Raw genomic sequence first — 10,714 nt, forward strand, 5'->3', positions numbered from 1 at the left:
ACAGCTTCGATGCGTTGCAATGGGTAGTGGAACATCTCAGAGATGTTATTAGCGCCGAACCGGAAACTGGTCAAGAAGGCGGTTTACTTACGTTGGTTCATGTTCATCCAACGTACCTTCAATATATCTACCCTTCTGGTGGAACTGGTGAAGATTCAACGCTTCTTTCTTATCTTTTCGTTTATTCTCTATGCCTGTACTTTAAGGGAAATTATTATATACAATATTGAGAGAGTTTGAAAATTCTTAGCTTCGGCGGTGTATGCCACAGATTCAGTGCCCGAACAAGTGAGAAAAGCAAGAGAAGAGAGTACGACCAACTTATTCACACGGGCGTTGGAGATATGCAGAGGCAAAATGGTGCGCTATGTGTATACACATATGTGTGAAAGTCGTCCTAGAATTGTCTTCTATCTCGCTTTTGAGTTTTTTTTTGTGTATATATGTTGTAGGTGAAGACAGAGACTATGATATTGGAAGGAGATCCTAAGGAGATGATATGCCAAGCTGTCGAGCAAACCCACGTTGATCTTCTTGTGGTTGGTAGCCGTGGACTCGGCATGATCAAAAGGTTACTTCCATTTTGGTCTTAAGGTCTAAACAAAACAAACAAACAAACAAAAACATTTCAGGGTGTGACTACTCACCAATTTGTGGTGTTTGGGATATGCAGGGCGTTTTTAGGGAGTGTAAGTGACTACTGTGCCCAACATGCGAAATGTCCAATTCTCATTGTGCGACCGCCTAGAGAGACCTCAACTAGCACCACGAAGGAACACAAGATCAAGTGAGGAAGGAAACCATGTTATGATCACTTCTATTTCATATCGTTTGTAATTCGTAGTCGTAGAGAACAAAAAATGTGTGCCACTGAACAATAATCGAACTTAATACGGTGTACTTTGGTTCTTGGAAACGTTTTCTGAAAATAGGTAAAAGAGATTTGCAACAAAAACGAAAGAAATAAACCAACTCTCTGTTTGTATAGATTCTAAACCGGGAAACTAGTTTAATCGTCTGGTTCAAGAAGCAACCTTCTTAAATATACGAAAACAGACGCTATACAGTTTCTAAATGCAAGTAAAAAGATGGACTGAGAAACAAACGTTTACAATACACGCAGGTCTACTACTTTGCAAGTTGGTTTTGTTAAGCCTGCAAGTTAGATCACAATGACATCTTTGTTAGTAGTGACCAAAGTAGAAAGGTATTAAACCATAGAATTCTCGTTCATGCAAGATTATACCTGTTGACTCATTAGGATCTCCACTGCTACAGTGAGATCATCGTCGGCAGCAGCAAGCGCCACTTCCACTTGTGTCTGAAGCAAACCCAGAGACTCTTTAAGACATCTTTTTCACTATTTTTTTTTTTTTTGTTAAGGTTGGTATGAATCAAGAAACGTACCCTATCGAAGCCCATGGCAACGAGTTTCTGGATTTGTTCTTCTGGAGCAGCAACACGTCCCTGTGCCTTAACAGCTCAATGAGAGAAAAGCCTCTAGAAGCCTTACAAGGCAAAATATCTAAGAGAAGCAACTAACCTGGGATTGGGGCAGGACTGCTGTATTAGCTACTGGCACCTGTCTGCACACACAGTGAGGTAAGAGGTTGAGGTTTAAAGAAGGTGCATATAAAGCTGATTATGTAGACATTAATACCTTGGCTCTGCCGTGGTGGTGACAGTTGCATCAGAAAGGCGGTCTGGAGAGCTGCTATCTTCCAGCAGTCTAGCGTGAAGGTTTGGGTCTGTTTCTCCAGTTGGAGCAGTTGGATCACGGGCAGTGCTAAGAGTTCTACCTCTTCCCGGAAATCTACTGTCCTCAGAAGACTGCATGTAAAGTAGTATGGTTTATTGTGAACACATCCACTAAAAAAAGGAAAAGAAACTGAGAAGATTAGCATGGACCATACCTGATTAGATGCTTCCCTCTGTGGCAACCATGAAGACAAGGATCTCCAAGCATTTCCTGTAGAGAAGCCACTGTTCCAGGAATATGTCATTTGGGTGTTATCTATGAAAATAGTTCAGTCTTTGATATGTTCTTAGGAAATCACACCTGGATGTTGTGTTTTGTACAGAGTAAGTGGGAATGTAGCTGGAAGAATTCCCACCAGTACACATGATGAACTTGGGTCGCCTTATAAAGCTAGACTGGAAAAGGACATAAAATCTGGATGAGCTATAATTAATGCAGAGAGAAATATGTCTATTGCACCACTCACAGCCACATTTCAAAATATTAGCAAAACTAGAAAGTGACTGACTATTAACTTTGTAGTAAGTAACTGAACATAAAGCAGTACAACTTTTGGATCTTGATGGCTTCTCGATTAACAGAGGAAAGGAAATATCAAAAATCCAGATCTTCTGACGTACTTACCATCCAAGAGGCTGACTCAATGGTGGTAAAAAATGAAGAACCAGGCATCAAGAAATTGAAGAGGCCATATGAATCTGAAATCCAAAGCGACTAACAAATTAGCTGGCTATGAAGTTGCAGATTTCGAAAGCAGATGGCAATGAGACAGGTCATTAAATCATACATGAAAAACCAGACAGGATGCCGCATAGGTGCCCAAGCAGTGAAACATTTGTCATGAGAAGCTGGAATACGATTAATAAGATCCACGGATACCTACGCATGGATAAAAAAATTTACATCATACGAGCAACAAGAAAGGCAGGTGGACATTAAGATGCCAACAAGCAAGACAATGAGCTTACAGTTTAGCTGGCACGTTGAAGAGACCAAACACACTGCACAGAGAAAGTAGCAAATGAAGATATATGAGATAGTCTCGTGAATACAAAAGGATTGGCAATTAATGTTACAACGCATATCTTACAAATCTATTTGCAGAAGGCACTTTCACATGCATGTGTAGCATTAACAAATTTGAAGACAATGTTTCTAATGACAAGTGGAGACGCTCATATTTACTTGCACTTTAATCTTCCAGAGAACACTAAAGTAGCCATTGAAAATTCTTACCTCCTAGAGGTAACTCCACTGAGGCTTGTCTCTATAACAATCATAGAAAACAAGATTCCAGAAAATCCAATAGCGCATTCATTCATGAGATGATCATACTGATAGAAGGGATTATATCCTGCTAAGGATGCTATAAGAAGATGCAATATAGCATTGGTCGTTGCCAGCAAAAATGTCAGGTAGAGCAACCGGACGGATCCCATGATTCTCTCCAGCTCGGAACCCATAGGAACCAATGCCATCATGTTGAACAGAACATGAAGCAAAGACCCATGGAAAATAATGGCTGTATAGAACCTATAAACTGCACAACAGATGACAGGAATAGGATGAACAAGAGAAAAATTAATCAAAGACATTCAGGCATCTCATTATTAATAACATGAAATTAGCAAAGCTACATGAAAATGAAATGCAACCGTGAATAATATGAGAACTTTTACCTTGGAACCGTGAGATAATCGCAGAGGGTAAGAAGCATACTTCATAGAAAGAGTCATATCCAGTTAACAGGCAAATCAGGTAAATGAGCCCACAAACTACCACCACAGAGGACGTGAGAAACGGTATGGCATTCCACCATTGATTAACTCTAGTCTGAACCCCAGCCTATGAGAAAACAAGAAAATCCATAACTAATCACAAACAACACGATACAAGAAGACCTTTTAACTAGTTTTATAACTAAACATTGTGCCAATATCTACTTGGCCAGACATAGAAAACCTGATTATCTAGTCCAAGAACAGTAACATAAATATATTTTAGCCTTTTGATTCAATTCAGAAATCTTCAAAAGGAGGTCACAGTTTTATAACTAGAAGAACTCAGAGGCTGGTATATTATACGAAGAGAGCGTTTCTACACAACTAACGACTGGCCATGAAAGTGAAGCTATGTCGAATTGAACTGCTAATTTGTTAACTAATTACTGATTTATGCTATCAGCCGTAGCTCGTTCTCACTAGGAGTTTCTCGGCAATCAAAATTAAGTGAAAACCTCAGCAATTTCTGATTGATTGAGATCAAGAGAGAATAAGCAAGCAGAACGGAAAGAAATGAACAGATCTCTAACCTCGGTAACAATGTTTGGCCTCATTATCTTCTCCGATGCTTCGTCTTGCGTGTATTTGAATTTCAATGACCCATATGGAAGAAGAAGTAATTACTCTCGTCGTCGTTTCTCTCCCACCGTAAGACTCTTCTCGAGATCTTAACTTCTTCCCCCGGTTTAGCACTTTAGATTCTGGTTAAGTTTGGCGAACCGGGTCGGACCACGTTTTATTTTATTTTACTTTCTTTTTTCTTTTTTTTTGCTGAGAGAACTTAAAAATTTGATCTAGTTGTTGTAAATTTGTTTGTGATGATGACTGATGAGCTACAATTCCGTATGTCATGTTGATTTCATGAAGCAATAAATCATTCTGGTAAATATGTTGAGAATTGATAATGTAAAGCATATCAAAATTCAAAACTTTTCGATTGATCAACAGACTTGAGATCTGCGGTTGCAACAAGATACAAAACAGAGAACCATTGAACACTGTGAGGTCACCAAGAGAACATTGATGAAAAATTATCCAAGATAGGACGAGAGGGAAGAGGCACCACACATGAGCTTGCCCTGCCACCAACCTTCGTCCCCTGCTAGAGGATGGAGGGCTTGATATGCCGGAAACCTGAGATTGGTTAAGGCGCATGGTCATAAGAATTTAACAGCAAAAGGGGAAGACATGAACACGTGAGATGGCTTTAAGTCTCTTACAGAAGGATAAAAGAACAATTACTGGTTTACTCGAGAACAGTAAAAAGACTTTAGAGGAGCAACTTACAAGCAAGTCGACATAGATGCTTAGATGAAAAGATGTACAACTCACAACTAGCTGTCCTCTTCCAAGCCTCCTAATCTGGTACCTGGATCATAACTTATAAACAGTCGAAACTCGTTTCCGAGTTTGCTAGAGTGATGAGGCTTAAACACACAAGGACGAACACCCAATAGCTCAGCTGCATGTTCTCTTTGCACCTCTCCTGCAAGACGTGAATATATCGCCCAGTTATTGATAAATCATAAAATCCAATGAATTTGACTTGAAAAAAAAAACAGAAGTCGTCCTGGTACCTGTGAGAAGAAGCAACAATGAATCTACCGGGATTGAGAGGAACGAAATTGTTTGACTAACTCTTTCCAGGCATTCCCTACTCTGTCAAGCACAAACGAATCAAGATCATTAAAACGCTAACTAATAGGTACTCCAAGACATTTAATGCTTTGAAGAACATCAAGCAATATATAGCACACAAAAAAATCACACATTACTGTGGTCCTCACAAAGTTACATATACTCTATCTGAGAAATATTGTGGGTATGGCAGCATAAAAGCACGACGTATTCATCTTAAAGAAGTGAGAATTAAGCCATGAACATAAGGTCCATAACTAACTGATAAAACTCCAGTTGTAGGAGTTTAGCAAAGGCTTACATTTTAACTTTCATCTTGTTCTGATGTTGAACTTTCTACTAACAAACGACACGATACAAGATTTGAGAGGCCACTAGATGGTATTGTATTTAGGGATTTATATGCATCTTACATACTAGTCTCTAACCCTATCTTAAAAGCCATGACCATAACTAACTGATAAAACTCAAGTTTAGGAGTTTAGCAAAAGCTTACACTTTCACTTTCGTCTTGTTCTAATTTTGAACTTTCTACTATCGAACTCCACGATAGATAATTTGAGAGACCTGTATTTATATGCATCTTAATACATACCAGTCTCTAATCCTATCTTATCAAGTGGCAGGCTATAAAAATTCCAGATTACCATGAGATAAATGCACCGGAGAAAGTAAAGAACTTTAAACTTTAAACAAAATTTACCAAGTAGGGAGGATCTGCAACGATTATATGGAAGCAATGTTTCAGCTGAAGTGGCAGATCTTCAGGTTCGTTGTAATCATAAAACGTGAACTCACTTCCATATCTCTCGAATCTCATATCGTACTCCAGCAGTTGCACATGGAGACTCGGATCCCTTTTCTGACTCATCACAAATCCAAACCCCGGAACACAGAAGAAACTTAGCATCAGCAACAACAACAAAAGTGTCGATTTTTAGGAAAACGGATTCGATACAAATCAAGGGTACCTTGAGATAAACGTAGAGAGTAGGGCAAGCAATGCAAGCGACTCTACAGTCTGAGAATCTTTGAGAGAGAGTGACCACTTCCTCAGCTACAGTCTCAGCGGTTTCAGGTTCGTACCAGAATTGGCTGAGTCTCCAATCCTCTGTAACCAGCTCCACTTTATCGGATTCATCACCTCCGGCGACGGAAGAAGTCGGCGGCGTGCTCGCGGCAGGCTTGTTTTGGTCGGCTAGAAATTCCTGGAGCGCCGCCAATGCTTGAGAGCTCAACACTAGCGGATCGTCATCCTCAACATCTCCGTCTAGTGGAGCTGAGGAAGCTTGCCCGTTTAGCCTCTGAAGCTCATCTTCTCTTTCCATTGGAGCTTCGGTGTATCGGGAAGGAGTGAGCTTAACGGACACGGCCAGTTGACTGTTTAAGGGATTTAGGGCTTTTCGATTCGGCTTGCATTTATAGAGAAATCTCATAAAAGGTCCCCAACTTTTGAAAGTTTTTTATTAAAGACATGAACCTTTTAATTGAGATTGAAAATGTTTATCACTATCTTTTTTTATTATTGATTGTTATATATTTTATCTCTTTTTCTTGTATTTATCACACGTATGTGTTAGATATTTTTAAACATAGTATATAAATTAGATAGAAAAATCTATGTTTTTTTTTTTTTTTCGTCAACTTTTTCATTAAAAGTTTAGACCCATAAACAGATTATAAAGTGAAAGAGTCCATTACACACAAAGCCCAATTAACCCCAAAATATTACAACCAATAAAACAAAGAGGGTTAATAAATGACACATGTGCAACACGTGTAATACGAACATGATGTCCGAAAGAACACGCGACCGATGCAAACCACCTGTCACACCGGAACTGAAACGCCGACGAGATCTAAAATTTTCCAGCGAGAAAATTGCCTTATCAACCATGAGGATCCATCAGATTCCAGCTTTTGACTCCATACACCAAAGGCTTTTTGCAGTTTTTATCCGAGTATGAAGAACAGAAAATTTGAGACTTCAGATCCGTTGATCTCCGGAAGACGTGAGAAGGTGAGATTGTCAGACTAGCCGCAAAACACGCTCTTCTAATCCGTTCTTCACCTGCCACTGAATTACACTCACCACAATTAACAAGCTCAAGGAGAAACCATCATCCTTTGCCAACAAACGGCTCATAACAAGAGGTATGAGGAATTATTCTCCTCTTGATTGAAATCGAGCAATCCGATGATCCAAACCTCTGAATCACTACTCGGTTTTGACCTCTTCATCATGACAGAGATCTATTAAGCTCTGCAAAAGGGAGAAAAACAAAAAACTTAGCCATAAGGGCTAAGAAGAACTCGTCATCTAAGCGAGAAATAAAACTGGACTTAGCCGGAAAACAAAAAAACCGACTATAAGAGTCGTCGGAATATATTACAGAAGCTTTCTCTCTCTGAAGGATTTGAGAGAGAGAGATAGAAAAATCTATGTTTTAATTTGAGAATTGTAAATATTTTTATAATAAAATTTAATGGTTTGTCAGTTTAATATGTTAGCATAGTGATGTTGCTATGTATTTTATCAAGATAACTATGCTTTTTTTTTTAATTGTCTTTTATGGAAATTATTAAAAAGTTGATGATTTTCTTAGATTTTGTTTGGGTTAAACTAGTAATTTTGAGGTTTTATAGGGACCCAAATTTAAAATCTAACATCGAGGACAAAATTAGGTGAAAAAACTGAGGAGAGGAGCCAACAAAAAAATTACAGTAGGATCGTGAAAGCTCTGTCTCTTTCTCTATGTTTAGGAAGTTAGAAGATTAAAAAAAAAACAGAGGATTCTAATTTCTCCACCTCCAATGGAACACATTGGCATTGATAGATTGAGACATGATGAGAATCTCTTAGATCAGAAACGGCCGTCATTATCGTTCTCTCTCACGTTCCAACCATCTAATCCTAGACACCCAAAGATCCTTATTCAAAACCTCCTCATTATCTTTTTTGGCTCTGTTCTTTTCTTTCCTTAAAGAATCTCCTCTGTCTCATGGGTTTTGTTTGACTTCCCAGGTCTGCTTCTTGTTTACCATTTGTGTTTTTCTCCTCAAATTCAAGAACTTTTCTGTTTTTGGTTGATGATGATGGTATTGTATATTTGACATTTTCAGGACATTCTTTATAAGGAACTGCTTGAGCCTGGTTTCAAGTGATAATGGGTTAGTATTTTGTGACAATTTCTATGAACATTTGATTTGGTATTATTATATTTGAATGATCTTGGTTGTGCAGAAATGAAGACCATTCTTCGATCAATCAGTTTTAATGACAATGAGTCGGATTCAACCATCAATGAATCAAATGAAACTAGAAAGAAGCTCTTCAGCAGATCCCTTAGCGGTAATAAAGGGACAACACAACGATCAAGAATCTCTCCGGCTGATGTGGTGGTGAACAATTTCTCTGTAAAGCCTTTGACTTTTATGAAAGAAGATGACAGATTTAAATCGCGGAGATGGAAACCAGTTTCCGAGAACGATCATGCCAAAGAATTTTTAGCCTTGTTATTAGGTGACGGAAGGTATCAAGCTGCGTTGAAGTTGCAGAAGGTTTATAGAAGCTTTCGAACTAGAAGACGGCTTGCTGATTGTGCTGTAGTCGTTGAGCAAAGATGGTTCGTACGTTGAGCTTTATATAGTTGTTGGCATTTGTATATAGACATTTATCTGTTTAGTGTGTGACTGAATGGATCATTTTGCAGGTGGAAGGTACTTGACTTTGCTGAACTTAAAAGAAGTTCTATATCGTTTTTTGAAATTGAGAAGCAAGAGACTGCAGTTTCACGTTGGTCTAGAGCAAGAACAAGAGCTGCTAAGGTAACACACTAAGCCTACCTATCAAACATGTTGGTTTGATGCACACTAAGCCTATCAAAACATATTAATGATTTGACAATCTTATTGTTTAGGTGGGTAAAGGCTTGTCAAAAGACGAGAAAGCTAGGAAATTGGCTTTGCAGCACTGGCTTGAGGCAGTAAGAATATTCTTGTACAAATATATATATGTTTTTCTCTGTGGCTATATCAGTTTTGTGCAAAGCCATGTGATCTTAATTTTCTAGCTTAACAGATTGATCCTCGACATCGGTATGGCCACAATTTACAATTCTATTACCATGCTTGGCTCCACTGTGACAGTAAACAACCCTTTTTCTATTGGTAAGCTTGCTGTTTACACAATCAAAAGTATGACAGTATCAAGAGTACTAACATCCAACTTAATTTGGACATGTGTAGGCTTGACATAGGACAAGGTAAAGAATTGAACCACGAAAGATGTCCAAGATCAAAACTTTACCAACAAAGCATCAAGTATCTTGGTCCCGTGAGTTTTACCCTCTAGTTTTCTATGCTTAGTAGACCAATATTATTGACATGCTTGTGAGATATCTTTTTGTAATGCTTTATTCTTTCTTACAAACAGACCGAAAGAGAGGCATACGAAGTTGTAATTGAGAATGGGATACTAATGTACAAGCAAAGTGGGATAGTCCTGGACACAAAAGAAGGTCCTCCTGATGCAAAGTGGATCTTTGTCCTAAGTGTATCTAGAATAATGTATGTTGCCATGAAGAAAAAGGGTAACTTTCAACACTCGAGTTTTCTAGCCGGGGGAGCTACATTATCTGCTGGAAGAATTGTGGTTGAAGATGGTGTTCTTAAGGTGAACGAAAGAAATTTCCTCGTTTTTACTTGTGTAGAAGATGAGAAGCAAGAGCTTTGTTAAAACTTTGTGTGTTAAGTTTGAGTTCTTTGGATGATCTTTTCAGGCAGTTTGGCCTCACAGTGGACATTATCTCCCAACAGAAGAGAATTTTCAGGCCTTCATGTCGTTTCTACGAGAGAACAATGTAGACCTCGCCAATGTAAAGGTAAGTCCATTCTGATCTCATAGTTTTGTGGCTCTGGTTTTAAGTTTAGGCTGTGATTTACGCAGTTACAGATATTCTTTTTCATATTCTGCAGAAGAGTCCGGATGAAGAAGATGGAGAAGCTCATCCTAAGGTGAAGAGGATGCCTTCAAGAATCAAAGAGACCGAAGAAGAACATTGTGACTTTGTGGATGCTGAGACCGGTGAAAGTCCCAACACTAAACGTCCCAACAATCATTCAGAGCTACAAGCATTTACAAGGTTCCATTCAAAAATTTCAAGACCGGAGACTCTTGACAACGTGATTGAGGAAGATCAGGAGGATGAAGAAGAAGAAGAACCTGAAACCCCTTCAGAAGAAGGATACGAGACAGCAGAAGAGTCATTCATAGCTGAGGAAGAGTTCACATACCCAAAATCAAATCTGTTCGATGAAGACATTGAAGAATACGAGAAACCTGTCCTGAAGGAGAAGATAATGAAACGGATAGATTCACACAAAGGAATTAAATCTTATCAGTTAGCTGAGCGGCTACATTCAAGATGGAGTACTGGTGCAGGGCCTAGAATCAGTTGTATGAGAGATTACCCATCAGAGCTTCAATTTAGGGTTCTTGAGCAAGCTCATTTATCTCCAAGAGCTTCACGCTTTG

The 10,714-nt window shown here is 38.8% G+C and overlaps 4 protein-coding genes across 7 annotated transcripts in view; 2 read left to right on the plus strand and 2 right to left on the minus strand.

Moving 5' to 3' along the window:
* LOC104715779 (universal stress protein A-like protein) overlaps window positions 1-916 on the plus strand; it is a 2,036-nt gene extending 1,120 nt beyond the window's left edge. The window contains exons 2-5 of the mRNA XM_019230067.1: window positions 5-147; window positions 251-360; window positions 453-571; window positions 674-916. Of these exons, the coding sequence (XP_019085612.1) occupies window positions 5-147; window positions 251-360; window positions 453-571; window positions 674-791 (490 nt within the window). The 3' untranslated portion in view covers window positions 792-916. The remainder of the gene's footprint in view (window positions 1-4; window positions 148-250; window positions 361-452; window positions 572-673) is intronic.
* Window positions 965-4,191, minus strand: LOC104712529 (rhomboid-like protein 15). 4 transcript variants are annotated; one of them, XM_010429446.2, is made up of 13 exons: window positions 4,071-4,191; window positions 3,439-3,604; window positions 2,996-3,299; window positions 2,728-2,760; window positions 2,547-2,638; window positions 2,384-2,457; window positions 2,060-2,154; window positions 1,914-1,983; window positions 1,661-1,830; window positions 1,544-1,586; window positions 1,408-1,473; window positions 1,247-1,321; window positions 965-1,155 (listed from the first exon to the last, which is right to left on the minus strand). In XM_010429446.2, exons 1-13 carry the CDS (start codon window positions 4,092-4,094, stop codon window positions 1,150-1,152), a joined length of 1,218 nt encoding a protein of 405 aa, XP_010427748.1. In that variant the 5' UTR covers window positions 4,095-4,191; the 3' UTR covers window positions 965-1,149. The 4 variants fall into 4 exon arrangements, with proteins under 4 accessions (XP_010427748.1, XP_010427749.1, XP_010427751.1 ...); XM_010429447.2 differs by having other exon boundaries at window positions 1,408-1,467; window positions 4,071-4,190; XM_010429449.2 differs by lacking the exons at window positions 965-1,155; window positions 1,247-1,321 and having other exon boundaries at window positions 1,544-1,582; window positions 4,071-4,190.
* Window positions 4,446-6,614, minus strand: LOC104712530 (protein-lysine N-methyltransferase N6AMT2). Its single transcript, XM_010429450.2, has 5 exons — window positions 6,150-6,614; window positions 5,882-6,040; window positions 5,118-5,199; window positions 4,828-5,026; window positions 4,446-4,674 (listed from the first exon to the last, which is right to left on the minus strand). Exons 1-4 carry the CDS (start codon window positions 6,612-6,614, stop codon window positions 4,875-4,877), a joined length of 858 nt encoding a protein of 285 aa, XP_010427752.2. The 3' UTR covers window positions 4,446-4,674; window positions 4,828-4,874.
* Window positions 8,067-10,714, plus strand: part of LOC104715780 (IQ domain-containing protein IQM6-like) — a 7,046-nt gene continuing 4,398 nt past the window's right edge. Inside the window, exons 1-10 of the mRNA XM_010433157.2 lie at window positions 8,067-8,203; window positions 8,302-8,349; window positions 8,423-8,804; window positions 8,892-9,006; window positions 9,099-9,164; window positions 9,260-9,348; window positions 9,427-9,514; window positions 9,614-9,853; window positions 9,960-10,061; window positions 10,156-10,708. Coding sequence (XP_010431459.1) covers window positions 8,346-8,349; window positions 8,423-8,804; window positions 8,892-9,006; window positions 9,099-9,164; window positions 9,260-9,348; window positions 9,427-9,514; window positions 9,614-9,853; window positions 9,960-10,061; window positions 10,156-10,708 — 1,639 coding nt within the window. The 5' untranslated portion in view covers window positions 8,067-8,203; window positions 8,302-8,345. The remainder of the gene's footprint in view (window positions 8,204-8,301; window positions 8,350-8,422; window positions 8,805-8,891; window positions 9,007-9,098; window positions 9,165-9,259; window positions 9,349-9,426; window positions 9,515-9,613; window positions 9,854-9,959; window positions 10,062-10,155; window positions 10,709-10,714) is intronic.

The sequence above is a fragment of the Camelina sativa genome, chromosome 9, assembly GCF_000633955.1.
Source record: "Camelina sativa cultivar DH55 chromosome 9, Cs, whole genome shotgun sequence".
Classification (NCBI taxonomy): Eukaryota; Viridiplantae; Streptophyta; class Magnoliopsida; order Brassicales; family Brassicaceae; genus Camelina; species Camelina sativa.